The 25549-nt window shown below is 44.0% G+C and overlaps 1 protein-coding gene across 3 annotated transcripts in view; it reads left to right on the top strand.

Annotated features, from left to right (window-relative positions):
• Nucleotides 1-25549, top strand: part of LOC147106322 (thyrotropin-releasing hormone-degrading ectoenzyme-like) — a 155670-nt gene that overhangs the window by 13463 nt on the left and 116658 nt on the right. For all 3 annotated transcript variants that reach the window (XM_086009318.1, XM_086009319.1, XM_086009320.1), the window contains exon 3: nucleotides 24834-25107. In XM_086009318.1, the coding sequence (XP_085865444.1) occupies nucleotides 24834-25107 (274 nt within the window). The remainder of the gene's footprint in view (nucleotides 1-24833; nucleotides 25108-25549) is intronic.

Here is a 25549-nt window from a genome sequence, read left to right as displayed (position 1 = left end):
ATCCTCCAAAATTATAATTATTACAACATAAAACACGATGGGGGTAATTTTCAACTTATTGCTAGAGCATAAAAGTGGCCAATTTAAATCAGGCAGTTTGTACAATGGTCGCCTGACCCGCAATGTGGATTTTACCCCCCGCTGTCCTAATGCCGGTGGAAAAATGGAAATGACCTCATAAGAAAAACCAAAGAAAAATAAAAGAGAAATAGGTGTAAGTGTGGAAATCCTTAACAATTATTACATTACTGTCAACTGGTGTGGGTCATGAAAATGGCTCCAATATTTTCACGTGTCTGCAGTGAGTTGCCCCAGATTTTCTACTGTTACTAAAACCAACATCAAGCAGTAGCGAAGAAAATAAAGGTTAAAAAACTGAGAATGGGTAAATATACAAAATAACGTAAGTCTTCTTGCCCTCCGTGGAGACACAATGCTGCTGTGGATTCTGAAGTCCGTAGGTTCAGTTGGATCTCGGTATGAATGCCAGGATATTGTCTTTCTGTGATAGTCGTGTCTCAGCTGGGAAAGATAAGCAGATAGACAGGTTAGTTTTACATTGCTCGTGTGAATTACGTTAACATTAGTGGGTCAGATGTAGTTGCTTGAATTGGCTTGGAAATGGACTCTGGGACTGACAGCCTTTAGTGGAGTGTTTGATATTGTGCGGAGTGTTTTTTTTACAGCTTAATAAGGGGCCTCTGTTAAATATTATTAGCTGACCAACAAGTAGGGGAAAAAGTGATATCGGAGCAGTCCCTTGAAGCTTTCAGATCGATGCGGCTATCAGGGAAAAATATGTGGAAAAATGGTTCCAATTGAGAGGCTGTAACACATATGAATAATAAACATTATATGATGCATAATATGCATAATAAAGACGTTATGAAACAGTATGTAGAGCTCAAGAACCAGTGTGAACATTTTAAAATATTGCTTTGAGAGGAATTCAGCAGTATAAATTGGTTATTTTCTCTATTCAGATTGAGAATGAAGTGAAAAATGGAAAGATAACGTGTTTAAATATTATCACTGGCTAAATAATCCTGCGAATCATTGTAAAATGTGTTTTTTTTTACCATGGTAAATTACAATGGAAACATGGCAGTATGGCTAGATTTACCATAATGAGAATACCACTCGCACATCTCCTGCCGCTGCTCAGAGTAGGTCAGAGGGAATGTTGCTTTACAAGAACAAGGGCATTACACTAAGCAAAGCTTGATGTGTTAACTCTGTGCGCTTCTTTAAGGCCGCAAGCTATAATTGCTTTCCCTGGCTCAGATCGATTAGAAGCTCATTAGTCTTAACAGATGCTCAGGTTAATTAGAGGTCAGACTTGCTTTTTAATACTGTTTTTTAAGAGTGACAGAAATTTGCATGTGTGACAGCATGATAATTGAAGCATGCCAGACACAGATATGCAGTAGTTGCAGTGTTTTTATATATACTGTAGATCCCTCATGGCGTTGTTCACAGTGAATCGCAGGGTACATTATTTTCTAATAACAAGAAAGTTATAGTAAGTGATGCAGTGTATATTGTTGGGCCATTTTTGCTGTAGCAGGGCGTCTAATGGCTTCTACTGTAAGTTAGACTTGGCCCTGCACCCTTCAGCTCAAAACATTTTTGCCCGCTAAGTTGCTGGAAGTGCGAGATGATAACTTCGCATCAAGGGAAACAGAGCATCTGGGACCTGAGTGACCAGGGCAACCAACAGGGTATCTTCTTAACCAATCAGATTAAAGGATTGAGAAATTAACAGCACAAGGACTGAAAAGGAAGTGTAAATTAGAGGGGATGAATTCAATGTCAAATCAGGTATAGAAAGAGAAATAAAGAGAGGTAAAGAAAGATTGGATTAAGAGGGAGAGAAAAAAAGAGACAGAGAGGAAAAGTCAAAAAAATGTATTTTAAATTCTTTTTACATTTTTAAAATCGCCAACAATTAAAACCTGAAGGAATGAGTCTCCACACTTGTAATAGTTAATTTTCAGTACCAGAGAGGTTGATTGGCAGTAATGAACAATTATCATGCTGTTAAAAGGGTACTTACGCTTGTGATGACAAGACTTAATTTTCTGTGGTGCGTTTAGTTCGTACCTCCTGCGCAAATACAGCAACCTTTGGATATTTGCATTTAACCGCGCATCTTCCTGAAGTTGCTGTACAATTTACGCATAAATAAAGGCCATTAACCTCAGTGTTATTTTGGCAGCAAAATCTGGGCCATTATATAATAGACCCGTTAACCGGTATGATTGAAATCATGGATTGAATAAGTTATTTGCAACTAATCGTGATGTTTTGTGCAATGGATGATGTTGCTGTGATGGATGCATGCCAGATGCAAGTGTGTCATCTGCACGCACTTCCAATTGTTAGCGTCACACTTCCTGGGTCACATTTGGAATAAACCAGCGTTAGCCAATACATTAGCCACATGTGGCTCATTGGGAATCCAGATGTGGCTAAATGCCTTTCTGGTTAGTAAATAAAAAACAGACACCGTCGTTGGGCATGTGATCTCAATACTCCCCTTCCCATGGCGTATGCATGTGTACTTGAACCTGTTTGTGCGTTTGTTGGTAAAGCGGTAAGATAAAAAGTATTGTGTGGGCGATTTTTGATTGCTGTGGGGGCTTTACTTCTTTCTTTACTACTTGACGTAAGAAAACTACTAGGCACTTGGTCTAAGCATTAAACAAAGCTTTAATCAACTGTTTTACAACATGGAGGTCTAGTTGTGTCCTTCACTAGTTCCTGTTAAGAATGTCCTGCACAAGCTGGGCCCGTGCCCGAGTATTTATACTCTCCCTGGACAGCGCCACCCGTAGGCCGCTCAGTATTATTTCATAAGTCTTTCTTTCATGAATGACTGATTCATGTCACTACTTATTGGTTATCTGCTAAAACGATGTGCAACATGGGTGAAAACACTGGACTTCAGCACCATGGAAACGCCAACAACACTGTATGGAGAGTGGAGCTGCCATCATGGTCAGCTTGAAATTAACCACGCCAGGCCAGTGGAATAAAGCATGCCAGCCAACAACGAGCAGCTCCAACAGTGCTCGCCATAGCAAAGGGCAAGCAGTATCCCACCACGTTCTGGATGGGGAGCAATGCCTCTCGTTGTGTGAGTCACCATTCTCAAAAACCACTCTGAGGGAGTTAAAATACCGCTCACAGTGACGAGACAAAAATCCAGAAGCTGCACTAAGATGTGCTGTGTCTGATACATTCAGACCAGAATTTCAAACTTTGGTGAAAGAGATAGCCTGCAAAGTTCACACTGAATGGTGGTAGATGCTTGTTAAATAAGTATACAAATTCGATAGATTTCTTTTGAAAGATAATATTTTGGGATGGTGTATTTGAGACCTGAAATACGGTACGTGTAGCATGTTTCAGAGAAACAGATGACTTTGAAGCTATGGTTCTGAAAGCTTTTCATCACTGGCAGGTTTACCTTGCCTCATGCCCAAGTCTGTTGTAGACTAATTGATAGAGATCGACTGCCCTGAATGGTCATCAACTTCATTATCATTGTATCATGTGACTACCTGAATGGGAGAAGGAAATCTAGATGGACCGTGGTCTTTTTTCTTCTAGCATTTCCCGGGTCCCTGTGTTCCAAAAGAAATCTTCCCAAGTGCATTTGCAATGGTGCTACACCAGAGCATCTTGAGGAATTTTTATCCCAATATTCTACCCTTGCTATCCCCAAGTTCTGGTCAAATAAATTCAGACAGTTTTCCTTTCATAAAGCTTTGAAACTCCTGCTCTAGCTTCTTTAATTTGGCTGAAACTTCTAATATTATAAAAATAATAGGTTTAATTGTGGGAGCATACTTCATATCATATGCTGTATGTCTTGGATAAATGTGGATAGATCATAGGATCATAGAAGTTTACAGCACAGAAGGAGGCCATTTGGCCCATCTTGTCCATGCCGGCTGAGGAAAAGCTATTCACCCTAATCTCACTTTCCAGCAATTGGTCTGTAGCCCTGTAGGTTACGGCACTTCAAGTGCATATCCAAGTACTTTTTAAATGCGATGAGGGTTTCTACCTCTACCACTCTTTCAGGCAGTGAGTTCCAGACCCCACCACCCTCTGGGTGAAAAATTTCTCCTCAAATCCCCTCTAAACGTCCTACCAATTACTTTAAATCTATGCCCCCTGGTTATCGACTCCTCTGCTAATGGAAATATGTCCTTCCTATCTACTCTAGCTATGCCCCTCATAATTTTATACAGCTCAGTTAGGTCTCCCCTCAGCCTCCTCTGTTCCAAAGAAAACAACCCCAGCCTATCCAATCTTTCCTCATAGCTAAATTTCCCCAGCCCAGGCAACATCCTTGTAAATCTGCTCTGCACTCTCTTCAGTGCAATCATATCCTTCCTGTAATGTAGTGACCAGAACTGCATGCAGTATTCTAGCTGCGGCCTAACTAGTGTTTTATACAGTTCAAGCATAACCTCTCTGCTCTTATATTCTATGCATCGGCAAATGAAGGCAAGTATCCCGTATGCCTTCTTAACCACCTTATCTACCTGTCCTGCTACCTTTAGTTTAGTTGTACACTTAGAGAAGTGCACTGTATCTTCAATGAAGTAAAGAGGTCACTTTTCAAAAACTGTGTGAACAAACTATATCGTATGAAGTTTGAAATGATAACTTAAAGGGGAACATTTCTCTACTGGAAATGTAAAGCGCTTCTCAGAAAAACAGTGTGAGAGGAGATACTCCGACTGGTGCCTGTTGAAAAGCATCTATATTGAGACCAACCATTTCAGTTCCTGTTAGCTGGAAAAGACTTGGGCTGGAATTTTACCGGCGCTCAGAGTGTGGGTTCGGAGGTGGGTCCACTGTCAAAATCAAAATCCCGCTGTCAACCCGTCTCCTTGTCAGTTTCCCAAGTGTTGGGTCTGTCATCCCTGAACAGACCTGACACCAAGTGGCAGGTCAGCCAATTTAAATAGTTAAAAGCTTGTTAAAAGGTAGTTAGGCAGGATTTTACCATGTACTTACCATTTTACCAGTTTTTCCATGAGTTTCCGGGCCCGCGGGGATCACGTCAGGTAAGTAGGTCGGGTGTTTTCAGCACGGGATGATATTACTAACCTGACAGCTGCAAATGTTCTATGAAAGTTCCCATTTCATAGGTCTTCACTTTCCAAGGTTAGAAGCTGTTGCTTACTGCATTTGGAAAACAGATTGAGCTTTCTGTAGCTTGCAAGTGTTTGGAGCAAACTCTCTATCCAGTGTCACCTCATTGGAACAACCTCTCTCACCATTGACAGATTGCTTCTGTCATCTCACCTGCCATCTATTCCATCAGCAACGGTGCCCTTGAAAAAAATCTCACCTTGGTCCTCAGACTCTCAACACGATCAGCCCCAACACCTGCATCACTGGGCACACCAGCAGCACCAACATCCACACCAACCTTCTCCGCAATCAACTGATGCTGCACAGGACACATGGCATCAGCACCCGAGCACATTGCTGCCTGGGACGCCAGGGATGGCCTCACCATGTCCAGATTGACTTCACTTAACATTGTACAACCTGGCTGCCACATGATGCACCAGGTTGGCACCACCCCACACCAACAACATAAAGCATCCCTACAATGTCCAAGCCATTCCTTTCATACTCATCACCATTGGGGGGGTGGGGGGGTACCATTATGTCTCACCATACACTGGAACTCACTAAGACACTTCCAAAGGTGCATACAAGTCTGTCCAAGATCACAAAGTGTTGAAAATAAAGATTTCAATGTTTAACAGCACATTAACAGAAACTTCACATGAACATTGGCTAAAACACACACGTGCCTACCCTTGCGTGTTGTTAGTTGGTATGCTTGCACTAGGATGAGGGTGAGTGTGAGGGGTGGCTAGAAGATAGGGAATTGATCTACTGAGATAGACATAGAAACATAGAAGATAGGAGCAGGAGTAGGCCATTCGGCCCCTCGAGCCTGCTCCGCCATTCAATGCGATCATGGCTGATCATCCAAATTCAGTACCCGGTCCCTGCTTTCTCCCCATACCCCTTGATCCCTTTAGTCTTAAGAAATGTATCCAACTCCTTCTTGAATATATTTAATGTATTGGCCTCTACTGCCTTCCGTGGTAGAGAATTCCACAGGCTCACCACTCTCTGGGTGAAGAAATTCCTCCTCATCTCTGTCCTAAATGGCCTACCCCTTATCCTTAGACTGTGACCCCTGGTTCTGGACTCCCCGACCATCGGGCACATCCTTCCTGCATCTAGTCTGTCCAGTCCTGTCAGAATTTTATAAGTTTCAATGAGATCCCCTCTCATTCTTCTAAACTCCAGCGAGTACAAGCCCAATCGACCCAATCTCTCCTCATACGTCACTCCTGCCATCCCAGGTATCAGCCTGGTGAATCTTCGCTGGACTCCTTCCATGGCAAGAACATCCTTCCTCAGATAAGGCGACCAAAACTGCACACAATACTCAAGATGTGGTCTCACCAAGGCCCTGTACAACTGCAGCAAGACATCCTTGTTCCTGTACTCAAACCCTCTCGCTACGAAGGCCAACATGCCATTTGCCTTCTTAACCGCCTGCTGCACCTGCATGCTAACCTTCAGCGACTGGTGCACAATGACACCCAGGTCTCATTGCACTTCCCCTTCTCCCAATCTATTGCCATTCAGATAATAATCTGCCTTCCTGTTTTTGCCACCAAAGTGGATAACCTCGCATTTATCCACGTTATATTGCATCTGCCATGCTTTTGCCCAATCACCCAACTTGTCCAAATCATCCTGGAGTTTCTCGGCATCCTCCTCACAGCACACACGCCCACCCAGCTTTGTGTCGTCTGCAAATTTGGAGATATTACATCTAGTTCCCTTGTCTAGATCATTAATATATACATATTAATATAATATTAATATTAATATAATATAGAGATCATTGAAAGGTTTGCGTCATTGCAGCCTGGTCCTCTTGACGACACCCCTGCTTGTGTCCTCCTGTGCAATGTGCAACCAGGCTGCGTTGGTGTCCTGGGGAGGTGTCTTCCATCCATTGGAAGGGAAGAGGACCTACAAGCATATGGAGGGAGTCGTGGGAGAGTCTGGGTGCAGCCGTGCACCTCTGTGCAGTGCTTGTCAGTGTCTGCAGCACCTCAATGATCTTGAGCTGATCAGCACAACTGTCAAAATCAATTTGGACATGGCCCCTTTAAGGAAACCAGCTGATGACGCGTCATCAAACGACGTCATCAGACCCGCTTCCTTTTAATTGGCCGGGAACCTCGCAGGGCGGGCTTAACAAGCCCAATCAACATAAAATCCCTTGGAGAGTGCGGGCTGCAGTAGGCAGTGGGCGGGGCCTGTGACACCGACCCCGGCCGCCCCGGACTTGCCTCGGTCGGCGAAATCGCTTAAGAGAAGTGCACTGTATCTTCAATGAAGTAAACAGGTTACTTTTCAAAAACTGTGTGAACAAACTATATCGTATGAAGGTTGAAATGTTAACTTAAAGGAGAACATTTCTCTATTGGAAATGTAAAGTGCTTCTCAGAAAAACAGTGTGAGAGGAGATACTCTGACTGGTGCCTGTCAAAAAGCATCTATATTGAGACCAACCATTTCAGTTCCTGTTAGCTGGAAAAGATTTGGGCTGGAATTTTACCGGCGCTCAGAGTGTGGGTTTGGAGGTGGGTCCGCTGTCAAAATCAAAAAGTTTTACAGCGGGTCGGTGTCCCGCTGTCAACCCGTCTCCTTGTCAGTTTCCCAAGTGTCGGGTCTGTCATCCCTGAACAGACCTGACAGCAAGTGGCGGGTCAGCCAAGTTAGATAGTTAAAAGCTTGTTAAAAGGTAGTTAAGCAGGATTTTACCATGTACTTACCATTTTACCAGTTTTTCCATGAGTTTCCGGGCCCGTGGGGATCACGTCAGGTAAGTAGGTCAGGTGTTTTCAGCACGGGCTGGGACCTTCCCCGGAGCTGCTTCTGCCCTGTCACCGTATATTCGGTGTAAGTGTGGCAGAAACCCGTTTACACGTGTGAGCTTGGTTTCCGCCACCCCTCCGGTGAAGTTACGGTGGCGGAGCGGGAGCAGCTCCAGGGAATTTCCTGGCCTTGATCAGATGGCCTACACCGCGGGCCCATTTTCAGCTGATTGCTACTACAGCCAGTGGGTCTCCGTATTCTTCCCAGTGTTAAATTCTGATCTCGGCATAATAATGGCAATAAAAACATTGAAACAAAAATACCAAAGTGTTAGAAATACACAGCAGAGCCATCAGCATGTAAAAAGGCTTTATATCAAGAATTTTCTGTTGTTCTTCTGAATGCTGATAATCTGGCTGTGTATTTCTAGCATTTTCTGTTTTTATTTCCATTTGGTAACATTCCCAGTTTTTATTTTCGTCTCTATTATTACAAAGTTCATTATTGGCCAACTTCTTCTCACAGATTTCTGCAGGGATGTTAATTTATATTGGAAGTCCTTCCCTCCGGAATAATAAGCTGCTTTAAGATGGCTGCATTTTCATGACTAAAATTGCAAAGTATTATTGTGGTAATTTTTTCACTTTTATAAATCATTAAAATCTAATCAATTTGTTTGCAGTCTGTAATTCTCCAACCAAAATGTGTTGTCTCTGAAATGATAAGTGCTCAGTAGTTATCAGGTTATAATATATTCTGGCCATATTAGCTGTAAATTATTTAATAATCTTGCAAGGATTAGGTTGCGGTCATCAATCTTTCCGTACAAATGCCTTAATGCTTAGATAACATGGAGCCCAGTGGCCAATAAGGAGTATAACTGAATAAAGCAGTTACTTTGAAGTAATATCAAGGCTGTGATCTCACTTCAGGCTTTAGATGAAGTTTATGGGTTGTCGCCTTGAGCTGATCGACTGATAATCTCGCCAAAGTGTTTACTGTAGAAATGTTTTTATTCATAAGAGGTATTTTCATGCTTTTTGCTGGGTGACCCGAGTTTTGAATATTTTGGACTTCTATCCTGAGGTGCGGTGCCCAAAAGTGAACGCAGTGCTCCAGATGGGGTCTGACCAAGGCTCTGTACAACGGAAGCATCACTTCCTTCCCTTTCTAGTCAGGCCACTTGAGAGAAATCCAACATTCCATTAGCCGTTTTCATTACTTTCTGTACCAGCTCTTAATGATTTGTGTACTTGGACACCCAAATCCCTTTGTTCTGCCACAGTTCCCAATCCTTCATCATTAAGAGAATACTATATTTGTACTGTATTTGTTGCTTTTTAAATCTTTGTCAAAATTCCCAGTGTTGTTTTGATAATTAATCACAGATAAACACAGCAGATTAGTTTCCCAATTAGCATCCCTAAACATTTTCTGTTCTTGACTTATAAATGAGATATTTCCTGCTCCTTGTACTCATTTCAGTCAATATTTCTTTGCTTGTTTGTCTCTGTTTTTCTGCCTCTTTCTTTCCCCCCGCTGTCAAAATGGGAACATTCATCAATCCTGAAACAACCCTTCAGGACACTAGAATGGTACTGTATGTTAAAACAGGGATTGTTAAGGGTAAATCAGACTAGTTGGTCATCTCACTTTAGGGCTTTTTGATAATTCTGCAAATACTAATTTGTTCACCATTTCTTAAAATGATTCGGAAAGGAAGTTTGACAGGAAAATTACATATACTACCCCAGAATGTCTTATTAGCAGGCTCTGCTATAGAGAAATTAAGGGGTAATTTTGACTTTGGATGATAGAGTAGAAGAGGCAATATTGATTCAGCTACATTTTATACATCTCTCTCGATTTTCATTTTCATTGCTTTCAGGCTTGGCTCAGTGGTAGCACTCTCACCTCTTAGCCAGAAGGTTGTGTGTTCAAGTTCCCACTTCAGAGACTTGAGCACATAATCTAGGCTGACACCCCAGTGCAGTGCTGAGGCACTGGTGCACTGTTAGAGGTGCCACCTTTCAGATGAGACGTTAAACCGAGGCCCTGTTTGCCCGCTCAGGTGGGTGTAATAGACTCCATGACACTATTTCGAAGAAGAGCAGGATAGTTCTCCCCAGTGTTGTGGCCAATATTTAACTTTCAACCAATATTCACAAAAAAACACAGATTATCTGGTCATTATGTCATTGCTGTTTGTGGGACCTTGCTGTGCGCAATTTGGCTGCTGTGTTTCCTACATTAAAACAGTGACTACACTTCAAAAGTATTTAATTGGCTGTAAAGATTTTTGGAAGGTCCTGAGGTCATGAAAGGTGCTACAGTATTTAGTTCTTCCTTTCTCTTTTTTGCTTTACACATTATATTGAACAGACAGGATAGATTCTGAACGTTATTTGTTCAATGTGGGGGACTCGTGAAATTTCCTTAACAAGTTGGTTAACTGAGAAGGGGCTTGGGGTGGTTTTACCACTCTCAGCCAGATCGAGGTGAAACATACTATTCATAGTTTGCTTTGTTTGCAAAATTTGTAGGGAGTCACTTACGCTATAAAAATCTGCAGTTATTACTCTGTTATCTGCTAGTGCTCAATTGGGGAACACTTGTTAAATTGCAGACTGATTTCATTTTGACCAGCACCAGATTGCTTGTTCCTAGTTGCACTGAGAAAGTAGTATTGGGCTATTTTCAGAGGGCATTCAGTCAGTCACAAAGCACAGGACAGGAGTCACATTTAAATCACATTGCCTTCCCAATTATCCAGCAACTTTCATGGTAATTTTTTTCGTGGTGCCAGCCCAGATTTATTCAGTTTAATAATTACTTAAGGAGGGATATACATGCATTGGAGGCAGTTCAGAGAAGGTTCACTAGGTTATCCCTCAGATGAAGGGGTTGTCTTATGAGGAAAGATTGAGCAGGTTGGGCCTATACTCATTGGAGTTTAGAAGAATGAGAGGTGATCTTATTGAAACATATAAGATTCTGTGGGGGCTCGACAGGGTAGATGCAGAGAAGATGTTTCCCCTCATGAGGGAATCTAGAACTAGGGGGCGTAGTTTCAGGATAAGGGGTCGGCCATTTAAAATGGAAATGAGGAGGAAATTCTTCTCTCAGAAGGTCGTGAAACTTTGGAATTTTTAAAAAATTCATTTTTATGGGATGTGGGCATTGCTGGCAAGGCCAACATTTATTGTCCATCCCTAATTGCCCTTGAGAAGAAGCCACCTTCTTGAACTGCTGCAGTCCGTGTGGTGAAGGTACTCCCACAGTGCTGTTAGGTAGGGAGTTCCAGGATTTTGACTCAGCGATGATGAAGGAACGGTGATATATTTCCAAGTCAGGTTGGTGTGTGACTTGGAGGGGAACTTGGAGGTGGTGGTGTTCCCATGCATCTGCTGCCCTTGTCCTTCTAGGTGGAAGAGGTCGCGGGTTTGGCAGGTGCTGCTGAAGAAGCCTTGGCGAGTTGCTGCAGTGCATCTTTGAGATGGTACACACTGCAGCCACGGTACGTCAGTGGTGGAGGAAGTGAATGTTTAAGGTGGTGGATGGGGTGCCAATCAAGCAGGCTGCTTTGTCCTGGATGGTGTTGAGCTTCATGAGTGTTGTTGGAGCTGCACTCATCCAGGCAAGTGGAGAGTATTCCATCACACTCCTTGCTCTACCCCAGAGAGCTGTGGAGGCAGAGACATTGAATATATTCAAGGCGGAGATAGACATATATTTGAGTTACAGGGGAGTCAAGGATTATGGGGAGCGGGCAGGAAAATGGAGTTGAGGCCAAGATCAGATCAGCCATGATCTTATTGAATGGCGGCGCAGGCTCGAGGGGTCAAGTGGCCTATTCCTGCTCCTATTTCTTATGTTCTTGTGTTCTAATTTCTTAATTTGTCATGGTAGAATTTGAACCCACAACCTGTAGGTTGCTAGTCTAGTATCATAAGTACTACATTACAGCACCCACTATGAACATGGAACTCTGTGCATGGGTGCGTAGATGCATGTCAAAAACCCGTTTTTCCTGCAACCAATGTTTAACATTAAAAACATTCCATATAAAATATTAACAGTTCCCAGGATCACCTAGGTTTTTTGAACAAATGTGTCTTTATTATCAGACTGGAGTTATAGTCAATTAGTGCAAACTTAAAGCAGTGTGAGATGTCTTCCTGGAATGGCTGTAATACCTGAGTTATACCGAGACTTCTTGGATCAAGACACGCTTGCAACCACTTTGCATCAACATGAAAGTGGCAGCATAACTGCACTCAAAGTAAAAAAAAAAATCCATCGGACATAGCACTGAAGTGTTAGGAGTTGGTAGACTTTCTCACTGTTTCTCATAATTGTAAATATTTTTGTGTGGAAATACTGGGAATGTCTCGACCAGGTGGAGGCTTTTGACTCGGGTTCGCAGCACCAAGCATCTGAAGTCATCAGCAGTAGTGGCAGAGCCTTCAATCATCTCAGTCCCACTCTCTGGAAATCTTCAGATAAACCTCTAACCCTAACCTATCGCTTCTCAGCTCCTGCCACCTTGAGAAATCTTCTCAAATCCCATCTTTTCAACAAAGCTTTCAGTCATGCTGCCTAATCGCTTCATGGCTTGACAGCCATTCCCTCAGCAATTCCTACTTCTTCTTTGCCTCTTACCCCTCCCCCTGTCAAGAACGATGGGATGTTCTTTATGTTAAAGACACAATGCAAGTTGTTGTCAACAGCAATGCAAAACTGCCATATATTTCAAACAGTTGATTGAAACGGGGTCTGTGACGGAATCCTGGGGAATCAAGGGATGTGGAGATCGGGCGGGAAAGTGGAGTTGAGGTCGATGATCAGCCATGATCTTATTGAATGGCGGAGCAGGCTTGAGGGGCCGTATGGCCTACTCCTGCTCTTATTTCTTATGTTCTTATATCCCTGAGGTCATCAGATTTCTGTCCCACTGTTATTGGATTTTGGTATTTCCTCTGTATTGTTGACTTAGTAACCCATTATTTCTGTTGCAGTTTACTATTAAATATTTTCTGCAACATGCCTCTTTTCCTTTGGGTAGCTGGCACTATCTTGCCAAAGTTTGTGATATGCAAATATTTGCAGGGAGCATATCAATATTTGAAGGGGTCCTCAGGAGTGTGTCACTAATTGCAGGGGTTAGCAGGAGTGTGTTAATATTTAAAGGGGGTTGTCAGGAGCATGTTCCCTCTAATTTTTTTTTGGCCTGCACGGCCTGTTTAAAGGGGCCGTGTGGGCCATTCCAAATTCCGCGTATGCGTGGTTTTCCTATTTAAAAGCTGGCTCACGGCTGTGCGGGACCTTCAGAGAGTCGGGCGGCAACGCAGCTTAAAGGGAACATGGGTCAGGAGTGTGTCAATATTTGCAAGGGGTTCTCGGGCGCGTACGAGTGTTTGTAGGCAGTTCCCCGACACAGAAAAGTTTGAAACCACCGTTCTGAAATATGCCATGCTGTGTTAAGGAATCCAACTGAAAAGCATTATAGATTTTCACTACCATGAGAGCTCCATTCTTTCTCATTCTTAAAGTTCACTTTATTTGAATGCTGATATTGGCCGGAATTTTCAGGGGCGTTAGCGGGCGGGAGCGGTGGTGGGTTGGGAAAGTTTTTTTTGACAGCGGGTCGGGAATCCGCTGTCAACGCGCCTTTCCCAATGTCGGGTCTGTCAGCGCTGAGCAGACCCAACGGGCAGCGGCGGGCGATCCAATTAAACTAATTATAACGCACTTATCAGACCCGTAACAGCCTTTTTTACTTTTTTAACATTAACTTCATGGCCACAGGAACGGCGCTGTTCGGTGACCACGTCTGTCAACCTGAGGCGGGAGTTCAGTGGCCATTGCTCCAGCTGATTATGTGACAGCTTCAAATGTACAGTAAAAGCTCCCACCTGACAGAGATCACTTTCCTCAGCCACAAGCTGCTCCTTGCTGCATTTCCACAACAGATTCAGCATGCTGCAAGTCTTTCCACAAGTCTCCATCCAGTCTCACCTCAGTACCTCTCTCACCATTGACAGATCGCTTCTGTCATCTGTACTTCACCTGTCATCTATTCCATCAGCATGGGTGCCATTTATATTGCCTCACCTTGGTCCTCAGAATTGAACCATGATGAGCCCCAACACCAGCAGCACCAACAGCAAGAACACCAACCTTCTCCGCAATCACCTGATGCTGCACAGGACAGAGGGCATCAGCACCCGAACACATTGCTGCTTGGGACGCCAGGGATGGCCTTATCATGGACAGATTTACTTAACTTTACGCTGTACACCCTGGCTGTCACATGATGCGCCAGGTTAGCACCATCCCACACCAACACTATAAAGCACTCCTGCAATGTCCAAGCCATTCCTTTCACACTCATCACCATTGCGGGGGGTACCATTATGTCTCACCATTCACTGCAACTCACTAAGCCACTTCCAAAGGTGCACACAAATCTGTCTACGAACGTAAAGTGTTGAAAATAAAGATTTCAATGTTTGACAGCGCATTAACAGAAACTTCACATGAACATGGCATAAAACACCCAAGTGCCTACCCTTGTGTGTTGTTAGTTGGTATGATTGCACTAGGATGAGGGTGAGTATGAGGGGTGGCTAGTGAGATGAGGAAGTGATAATGTAGATAGAGAGGGATGGGTGGAGGCGCAAGGTAAGTTGGTGTGAGTAAGGATGTGCAGGAGTAGGGTAGGGAAGGCAGAGTGATGGGGATGTGATGAGAGGCACAGCAGGATGAGGTTGAGTGTGGCTTTGCAGTAACGTTTCGTGATCTACTGAGATCATTGAAAGGTTTGCACCACTGCAGCCTGGTCCTCCTGACGACATCCCTGCTTGTGTCCTCCTGTGCAATGTGCAACCAGGCTGTGTTGGGTACTGGGGAGTTGTCTCCGCCCATCGGAAGGGAAGAGGAACTCCCTGCGTGCTGTGACTCCTTCCATAAGCATATGGAGGGAGTCATGGGAGAACCTGCGTGCAGCCCTGCATCTCTGTGCAGTGCTTGTCAGTGTTTTCAGCACCTCAATGCTGTAGAACACTGACAGCACAAATGTCAAAATAAAGTTGGCCATGGTCCCTTTAAGGAAACCGGCTGATGACGCATCATGAATGAGGTCACCAGACCCGCTTCCTGTAATTGGCCCGGGAAACGCGCTGGGCGGACTTAACAAGCCCAACCAAGGTAAATTCATTTTAGACAGCGGGATGGAGCCAGCAGTGGGGCCGTGACCTGACCACTCGTCCCAGACCCGCCAAGGCGAGCAAACTCCCGGCCAAAGGTTTTGTTATGGAGCTGTAGTATACAAGTTTTACTTAAAATATAGGTTCAGAAGCAACACACACTAGCATTAAAGAATATAATTATTTTTAATAAATCAGAGGGGCATGGGTATTTCAGTAAAATGCCAGCCATATCATATTTTTATATTAATTCTCTAGATGTGCGCATCGCTGGCCTGTTATTGCCTGTCACTAGTTGCCCTGTAGAAGGTGGTGGTGAACCTACCTCCTGAACCGCTGAGCTGAAAATAATATTGCTGTCAAACTTTGAGTGACCTGGAATTCAGATTTTACAAATTGAAAGGAAATCTGATTGACTGCAGAGAAGTGTTTGCACTGCAATCTGCGTCAGTGGGAACGTTTCCCTAATGGTTTTCGTACTAATCAATTTATCTTCCATTATATTTGTTAAGAAGCACCTCCTGGATAACCTGAGGTGCTGGGCTGATGTGTATTTAATTACATTTTTTTATCACAGGCGCAGCATGGCTAATCCTTTTGTAAAAATGCACGCTAAACCATTGTACTTTGAAATGTACCCTTTTTGAAAATAATGCTTTCCACTGAATTGCCTCATCACCTGTGTGTCTTAGTCAGCTCTTGCTGCTCCAATTTATGCTTTAAAATAAATAATATTACTTAACTTTCTCGTGTTCGACTCACACAATGAATTACTTTGGGAGTGTAATGTAGGTCAGTGTGGCATCCATTTTGAGTCAGCAATGTTTAACAAACAGAACTGTGTTGAAAAGCTGGATAATCAAGATTTTCTTTGGTGGCATAGCGTGAAAGATGAATGATGTTGACAGCACTGGGAGATCGCTCTGCTCTTTGAGTATTGCTTTAGGACCTTTAATGTTCACCTGAAGTGACAGACGGGACCTCGGTTTAAAGTCTCGATTCCAGCATTTTCCCGACGACTGATGTCAGGCTAACTGGCCTATAGTTCCCTGTTTTCTCTCTCCCTCCTTTCTTGAACAGCGGGGTTACATTTTCTACCTCCCAATCAGCTGGGAGCGTTGTAGAAGCTAGGGAATTTTGGAAGATGACAACCCATGCATCCACTATCTTTGCAGCCACCTCTTTTAGAACCACGTTTACCAAACCACGTTTCTTTTATGAAACACGTGTTTTCAATATATAAATCTTACATCTGGTTTATTCTAGATATCGCACACCAGTTGTCACACACTAAATACTTTATTACAGATACAAAACAATCTTTAAAAAAGAGAAAATCAGTTCACTAAACTAGAGCCTGAAATTTACAAGCAGTTTGTTGACCTTTGATTCATCAAGATTTTTATTGGCAGCATAGTGTGAAAGATGAATGTTGTTGACAGCAGTGGGAGATCGTTCTGCTCTTTTATGGGTCCATTCATTTTCACCTGAAGTGGCAGACAGGACCTCGGTTTAATTTTCTCATTTGAAGGACAGAGATCATAGTTAGTGGCAGGCCAATATGTTATCCAATACGTTAGCTACTAGCCACATGTGGCTAATCGGGAATCCAGATGTGGCTAATTATATTGTTGATTAATAATTTTAAAAATGACTAACAGACAATATCAGGCATGTGATCGCAATATGCATTCGCATGGCATATGCATGTGTATTTTAATCTTTTGTGTGCATTGGTAAAATGGGAAGACAAAAACCAGAGCATCTGAGCGGTTTTTGATCATTGTGGGTGCTTTACTTCCTTGGTTACTGTTTGTCGGCTGTCTGCTAAAATGATGTGTAACATGGGTGAAAACGCCAGACTTCAGCACCATGGAAACACCAGCAACCGGGTATGGCGAGGGGCGCTGTCATCACGGTCAGCTCGACCAATTGGAACAACCGCTCCAGACCAGCAGAAGCCAACAAGCCCAGCCAATAACAAGCAGCTCCAACAGGCCATGTCATGGCAAAGGACAAGCAGCGTCCATTTGTGCTTTTGATGGAGAACAAGGGCGGGTCTGGCCGGTCTCGATGTGCGAGTCAACATCTCACCAATCGCTCTGAGGGAGTCAAAGTACCACTCCCCAGGGCTAGACAAGAACCTAGAAGCTACACTAAGATGTGCTGTGTCTGATAAGTTCATTACAGAATTCCAAATGTTGGTGGGACAGACTGCAAAATGTTGCACTACATGGTGTTAGATGTTTGTTAAATAAATATATACATGCGAAGTACATTCACCACTCTTGCGTGAATCTGAAAGGCATTTTGTACTAAAATTAGTGCATGTGGCTAAAACAGTGTCGCTGTAGTCACACCTGTGGCTAGCCAGTGATTTCTATTGGACAATACTGCTCCACCTGACCTCCGCTTCAATTCATTTCCAGCTACTATCAACTGAATTCCCACAGGGAGTACTTGAGAAGTTGTTTTAAAGAGTGAAGCCAGGCTGGCAGCTTAACATCACAACTGAGTTCCCTACGCCAGGACTATCTGTGAACAATATAGCAGGAGATCTTAAAATTAAATATATAATTTTAAAGATTAAGATGCAGTCCAGGTGATTCCTTGGAATCTGTATTGGAAACCACTGATGGCTTGTCTGAGCCAGTGCTTAGTAACCTTATGCGCTGATTCCCATTTCAACCAACTAGACAGGTTACTGTCAGGTATCCTAAACAAACACAGGAAACACTCAGCAGGTCAGGCAGCATCATGGAGAGAGAAACAGAGTTAACGTTTCAGGTCGATGACCCTTCATCAGAACTGGAAAAAGCTGCAACAGATTTTTAAGCAAGTGTAGGGGGCAGAGAAAGGGAGGAGGGGAGGAATGAACTAAAGGGAAGGTCTGTGATAGGATGGAAGGCAGGAGAGATTAAAAGATAAAAGGGACGATGGTGCAAGGCAAAAGGAGATGGTAATGGGACAAGTTAAAAAACAACAGATGTGTCTGTATAATAAGACAAAGACTGCAGGAGAACGGTACAACAGGTGTTTACTCAACGTGGCTCACACGGGAACTGATCTGTACAGATTACTACTCAGTGCTATATACAGGTGTGGTCACTGCCGGTACTACAGTATACATGAGCTGTAAAAAGTAGTTCCCCCCTTAAAGGTATATACATTACAATTCCTCCCCTTTTAGATTAACAGTACCATAACACTCATTTAACAATTAAATATCAAACTAATTACAATTAACACTTTTAACATGCAACATTAGCTGAAAATAGTCTATTTATATATTCAGTCTTTGGGGAGGCTTCCTGGTCCTTTCTGGATAGCGCCTTTCCCGAGTGTCTTGCTCTTGGTGCGGAGGCGATTCTGGCCCCCTGTCGTCAGTTGGTTCATCAGCTTCCGATGCTACTGTTTCTGGGGTAGATGCAACCTGTACGTCGGGTTCATCACCAGGTACGTATGGGCGAGGCATGGGGTTGACTTGTTCCTGTGACTCTAGGATCTGGTCAGCATGGCGTCTCATGATGCTCTCCCCAATGTCCACTGTGTACATTAGTGGGCCCTGCCGTGTGCATATCGTTCCTGGCTGCCATTTTTCTGTTCGGTAGTCGCGGGCCAAGACTGGTTGCCCTACATTGAAGCTCCTTGTTGGCTTCTCATGGATGTGCTGGAATTGCTTACTCTCAACATCTCTTCGTACGTTTGGTCTGAGCAAATCCAGGCGAGATCTTAACCTTCGGTTAAAGAACATCATGGCTGGGGCCTGGTTGGTGACTGCATGTGTCGCATTCCGGTAGGCGAACAGGAAATTGTCCACCTTGTGCTGCAGCGGAATGTTGTCATTGTACATAGCCTTTATTGCCTCCTTAAAGGTTTGTACGAACCTCTCAGCCAATCCATTTGTGGCTGGATGATACGGGGCGGATGTGTAATGCCGTACCCCATTCTTTTTCAAGAACCTCCGGAACTCTTCGGACACAAACTGTGGTCCGTTGTCGGAGCAAATCTGTTCTGGCAAGCCATTCCTGGCAAAAATGGTCCGTAGGACGGCAATAGTTTTCTCCATGGTGGTGGAGGACATTTTGATGACCTCAGGCCATTTTGAGTGCGCATCCACGGCTATTAAAAACATTGAGTCCATGAATGGACCAGCAAAATCAATATGCACCCGTTGCCATGGAGATGAGGGCCACTCCCATGGGTGTAGAGGGGCATGTGGTGGTGCATTTTGGACTTTCTGGCATCCTGAGCAGCTCTTGGTCAGGTCCTCGATTTGTTTATCGATTCCCGGCCACCACACATAAGCCCTGGCTAGGCTTTTCATTTTTACCCCTCCCAGATGACCCTCATGAAGCTCATTGAGCACTCTATCCCTTAACTTGGGTGGAATTACCACTCGGGATCCACACATCAAGGTCCCCGGCACACTGACAGCTGTTCTCTCCTTGTCGAGAATGCTGGCAACAGTGAGTCGCTATGTGCTGGCCATCCCTTCGCCGTCAAACCATATACCCGAGACAGTGTCGGGTCATTTCGGGTTTCCTTTTCGATACAAGCGTTAGTTACCGGTAGGTATTCAACTATAGTCGAATGGAATATTTCGACAGGATCCACTGCTGGTGCTTCCTCCGCAGTAGGCAGTGGCAGGCGTGATAGCCCATCAGCATTTCCATGCTGTTTCGTGCCCTTATATTCAATCTCATAGTGGTGGGCCCCTAGAAAAAGTGACCATCTTTGTAGTCGTTGCGCAGTCATCACCGGAACGCCCTTCTTTGGATTAAAATGGAGACAAGAGGCTGGTGATCAGTCAGCAAGGTGAATTTCTGCCCGTGCAGATAGTGATTGAACTTTTTCACTCCCCACACTAGGCTGAGGGCCTCCCTGTCAATCTGGGCGTAGTTACGCTCGGCTGAGGTTAGTGATCGTGATGCAAAGGCTATTGGCCTCTCTGAGCCGTCTGAGAATTTGTGCGACAGCACCACTCCAATGCCGTAGGGTGACGCATCACATGCCAACCGAATTGGTAATGCTGGGTTGTAATGGGCCAATACCTCTTTCGATGTGATTAGTGTTTTGCTCTTCTGGAAAGCTCGTCTACATTCGTCACTCCACTTCCATGGCACCCCAGTTTGCAGTAGGGTGTTCAGTGGGTGTAGTATTGTAGACAAATTTGGCAAGAACTTATGGTAGTAGTTTACCAGCCCGAGGAACGACCTCAGTTGTGACACATTTTCCGGTGCTGGAGCCTTGACTACTGCCTCAATCTTCTCTGGGGACTTATGTAACCCCTCTTTATCGATAACGTGGCCACAATACGAGATCTGTTTTCTAAAAAACTCGCATTTGGGGCGGTTAGCTCGGAGCCCATATTCCTGCAATCTAGTGAGCACCTGCTCCAGGTTGGCAAGGTGATCACTGTCATTTTCACCCGTGACCAGGATGTCGTCCAAATAACACTGGGTCCCTGGGATCCCTTGCAGGACTTGTTCCATTGCCCGCTGCCAAATAGCCGGAGCTGATGCTACCCCGAATACCAGCCGGTTGTATTGGTAGAGACCTTTATGGGTGTTGATTGTGAGGTATTTTTTTGATGCTTCTTCTACCTCCATTTGCAGATACGCCTGGGCCAGATCAATCTTAGTGAAGCGTTTCCCTCCAGATAGCGAGGCGAAAATATCTTCAATCCGTGGAAGTGGATATTGTACGGTGTGAAGGACCGGGTTCACTGTTACCTTAAAGTCCCCACAGATGCGAACCTTCCTTGGTTCCCCAGGCGTGCTGCTCAAAGACTTTTTCATCACAGGGACGATGGGTGTAGCCCACTCGCTCCAGTCTACCTTGGACAGTACACCTGAACGTTCCAGACTCTCCAGCTCTGCTTCGACGGCTGGGCGGATCGCATAAGGTACCGGTCTGGCCTTAAAAAATTTTGGGCTTGCGTTTTCTTCAATTTTAATCGTCGCTGTCATGCCTTTTAGTGTTCCGAGTCCTTGCTGGAACACTTCTTTTGCGTCAGTTAGGATCTTTGACAGTCGCCCAGGTGTGACGTCGTCATCCTTTTTATCAGCCACAGTCAGTGCCTGTATGGAATGCCAATCCAGTTGTATTTTCCGGATCCATTCACGTCCCAGTAATGGTGGTCCTCCATCTTGCAATACATACAGGTCTAGTTTTGGTGTTTCCTTACCGTTATATATAACGGTCACCCTTATTTTTCCTTTGGGGTAGACTTTTTGCCCCGTGTACGTCTTCAAAATAATTTTTGTGTCTCTCAAGGGTATGTGTGAGAATAGCCGCTCGTAGTCCCGTCGGTTTATGACTGTTAGGGCTGATCCTGTGTCCAATTCCATCTTTACCTGGACTCCTGCTATCTTGAGAGTGACCCAAATGGTTCGGTGATCTTCCGTTGTGATCACATTATGTAGTTTCAGACAACTCAGTTCCCTGCTTTCGGAGTCGTTATCACTCTTTTGTTCGTCTGAACTATTCTCCGTCATCTTATGTACCTTCTTGTACTTTTCTTTGGTAGGTTTCTTATTGCTGGTTTTCTTTCCCGACCTGCAGACTCGTGCTATGTGTCTTACTTTTCCACACTGTCTGCACACTTTGTCTTTGAACCAGCAATCATTCTGGTCGTGTGTTGTTCTGCCGCAGCAATAGCACTTCTCTGTTCCATATGACATTTCGTTTGTGCCATATTCTTGCGGTCTCTGTTGTATCTCTGCAGCGCCCCGTGCTGCTGCTTCATATGATACCGCAATGCTGAAAGCCTTTTCCAGCATAAGGTCCTTTTCAGATAAAAGCCGTTTCTGGGTTCCTTCACTTTGAAGCCCACACACAAACTTGTCCCTTAAGGTATCTGCCAGTCCCGCTCCAAACTGGCAGTGTTTCGATAGTTTGCGCAGTTCTGTTAAATAATCAGCATTGCTTTCATCCTTATGCTGGTTCTGTTTGTGAAACATGAATCTTTCTGCTATCAGCAGCGGTGTGGGGTTTAAATGTTCCTTTAGTATCGTTACTATGTCTTCAAAACTCTTTTCCATTGGCTTCGTTGGGGTTACTAGATTTCATAATAAACCATACGTCTTTGCACCCATTAAATTTAACAATACCGACGCTTTCTTGTCATCTGACACCTCATTTGCCTTGCAGTATACCTCTATTCGTTTGACATATGTAGTCCAATCTTCAACTTCATTGTCAAATGCGGTGATAATGCCACTCTTCGGCATTTTGGGTGTGGTTTAAAATGGCGTCTCCCAATGGCTTAAAATGGCGTCTCCCGCGCTTTCCTTCCTCCCCCGCTGCTGCCAACGCCGCTCCCGGCGGTTCTTGTGGCAATGCCGGCGCCCTGTAGGTTTTGCGCGCTTCTCCTGCGCTGCTGCCAACGCCGCTCTCGGCGGTCCTCGTGGCAATGGCGGCGCCTCGCGGGTTTCTGCGCGTCTCTCTCTCCCTCTCTTCGACGCTGCTCGGCCCCTGAACACCGGCTGCGTCCTGTGCGCTCTGCCCTCTCTCTCTCTCCCCCGTCGACGCTGCTCGGCCCTTTGCTGTGCCGCTCGGTCGGGCTCTAGCCCGCCGCTGTCCGGGAAGGGTCTGCGCACTACCTGTTGCCAGCCGGTTTCGCTGGACCACCTCGACTGGAAAGCCAAGCTTGGCTCTCGACAGCCTCCCCCGCAATTCTCGAGTCTCTGCTGGATGACTGGATGGTTGCCCGTGGTTGACGCCCGAGTCTCTGGCCTTGACCTCCAATCCACTGGTCTCCAGGAACGAATCCCCGGGAGGTGATGCAGAGTTGCAGGTAGGTTCGAACTTGCCTTGTCGCCAATGTTGTGTCTGTGTATAATAAGACACAGACTGCAGGAGAACGGTACAACAGGTGTTTACTCAACGTGGCTCACACGGGAACTGATCTGTACAGATTACTACTCAGTGCTATATACAGGTGTGGTCACTGCCGGTACTGCAGTATACATGAGCTGTAAAAGATAGTTCCCCCCTTAAAGGTATATACATTACAACAGATGACTCTAGATGAGGTGTAAATGACAATGACAGATTCATCAACACTTGCTTAAAAATCTGTTACTTCTCTAACTTTTTCCAGTTCTGACGAAGGGTCATCGACCTGAAACGTTAACTCTGTTTCTCTCTCCACAGATGCTGCCTGACCTGCTGAGTATTTCCAGCATTTTCTGTTGTTATTTGAGATTTCGAGTATCTGCAGTATTTTGCTTTAGTGTCATAACCAAACACTTTGACCTCAGATGGCTGGGACACATGAGTTCACACCTTTTTTGAGTAGATAAAAATAGTTAACATTCGAATGGTCTGGCCATTTAGAAGAAACCGTTTCATCATCAAAAGGGGCTACTTTACATCAAAGAAAGGACATCCATATATAATTCAGGAGCAGCCTCACAGAGTCCCATCAGCCCTATTGAGTGTAGAGGCACTTGAGGGGTTAAAATGAACTCTATGAGAGTGTTCCCCCACACAACGTCTATCAGAAATAGTTAGTCAGGAGCTGCTGAAAAGGATCACAAGGATTTCAGACTGTTTTTTTTGATTTGGAACAGTTTTATATATTGTGTAAGTTTGGCTACTCTATTTGAAATATCTAGATTTCCCCCCCCTCATTTCTATGTATTATTTAACTGGTAAATAAATCTTTCCACGTAATTTTAGCCTATACAGCATTCTAATATTGTCCTTTTGGAAGAGACGGGAGAATGTGATGATATATTTTCTAGTGATCAGTATTAGAGGATGCTAAACCAAGTGGCATGTATAAGGGCACAGGATTTGTTGAGGCTGTCTTTCAGTTGGCAAACCACCCAGAATCTACTTATAGCAGTGCGGATGATAGAATTGGAGGTTGTAATGCAAGGTAGATGTGGGCAGTGGCTGACAGGAGCAGGTAACATTCCCAGATTGCACGTTGTCTTAGAATGGTTTGCTGTGAACAGCGGCGAGTGAATCAGTGCTCGTACATGTGAACAATTATGTTGAAGTTGAAGCTACCAGGGTAATAGCTGTAAAGTAAAGAAATAACTATATTTAACTCAATAGACTGTGTTGAGAATTTGCAATTGATATAGCCACATTCATTTCAATCCCAAGGCTGTAAGGTCATAAAGGACTGCGTTCTACCACCGGCAAGGCAAGTATTCAGTAATGTAATCAGAAACCTAGACATAATAGAATTAAAAAAAACTAATGATGACTGTTCACAGGACTATTGTCAAAATAATTATCACAAGCTCTTGAAAAAAAATGCCTTTCTTCAGTTAAAGTCAAGATACCTCTATAAATCTAGGCAAATGATAGTACTGCAAGTTTACTTGAGCCAAATATTCAAAGATTATTGAAATGTTCAGGTTTGGAAATGGTCCATTATTAATTATTTAGTTTTGATAAGCTTTGAGTTTCAGTACACCATTCGGACTCCCAAAACTCTCTTCAGAACTCTGAATAAAGTGCTAAATCAGCCTCTTTCCAAGTGCATATTTGTCATGCCATGTAAGTCTACTTGTTTGTGATCTTTGACTCTAGATTCTGAACCTTTGGCAATCTCTGTAGTCAATTACAACCTTTTTAAAAAAAAAAATTCTCTGCTTAATAGTATTTTTAAATCCCACAGAAGGCACCTAATAAACTTCTTCCACTTTCTTCCAGCTACCTTGCAGTGACACAGTTTTCTCCTACACACGCCCGTAAGACCTTTCCATGTTTTGATGAACCAATATACAAAGCAACATTTAAAATTGCCATCAAGCACCAAGAGACTTACTTGGCATTGTCTAACATGCCCGTTGATGCCACAGTTCGCGAGGAAGAAGGATGGGTCACTGAGCAGTTTGCAGAAACTCCTCGAATGTCCACGTACTATCTGGCCTGGGCAATTTGCAACTTCACCTATAAGGAGACAGTTACCGACAGTGGCATTAATGTAAGTTTGCGTTTGCGCACCAACAATAGCATCGCAATAGAATAAATATCACCATAAAATGTCACAACATCTCATGGTATTTAGAGAGAAAAAGAAAAATCGACAAATGCTGAAAATCTGAAATAAAAGCAGAAATGCTAAAAATACCCAGCATCGGAAAAGAAGAAAGGTTTATATTTCAGGGAGGTTGAGTTCTGACCAAGGGTCTCCACTCAATCCATTGACTTATTTATTCTCTTTTCAGCTGCTGATGAATCTGCTCTGTACTTCTATTTGTTACTGTCTTGCAGCTTAGTTTACTGCTATTAATTAGTTATCAGTTGTAGTTACTTGGAAAGAAAACAAATCCCACAATGCATCATGAACATATTGACCAGCTTTGATCTAATTTTAGTTATTTTTTAGTCCCTTACTTTTTTCTTATGTTTTGATTTTTGGGAGT

Source organism: Somniosus microcephalus, chromosome 16 (genome assembly GCF_052327205.1).
Source record: "Somniosus microcephalus isolate GS21.2 chromosome 16, FLI_Smic_1.0, whole genome shotgun sequence".
Taxonomy (NCBI): domain Eukaryota; kingdom Metazoa; phylum Chordata; class Chondrichthyes; order Squaliformes; family Somniosidae; genus Somniosus; species Somniosus microcephalus.
The sequence above is the reverse complement of the archived record's forward strand: the minus strand, read 5'-3'. Positions and strand labels throughout refer to the sequence as shown.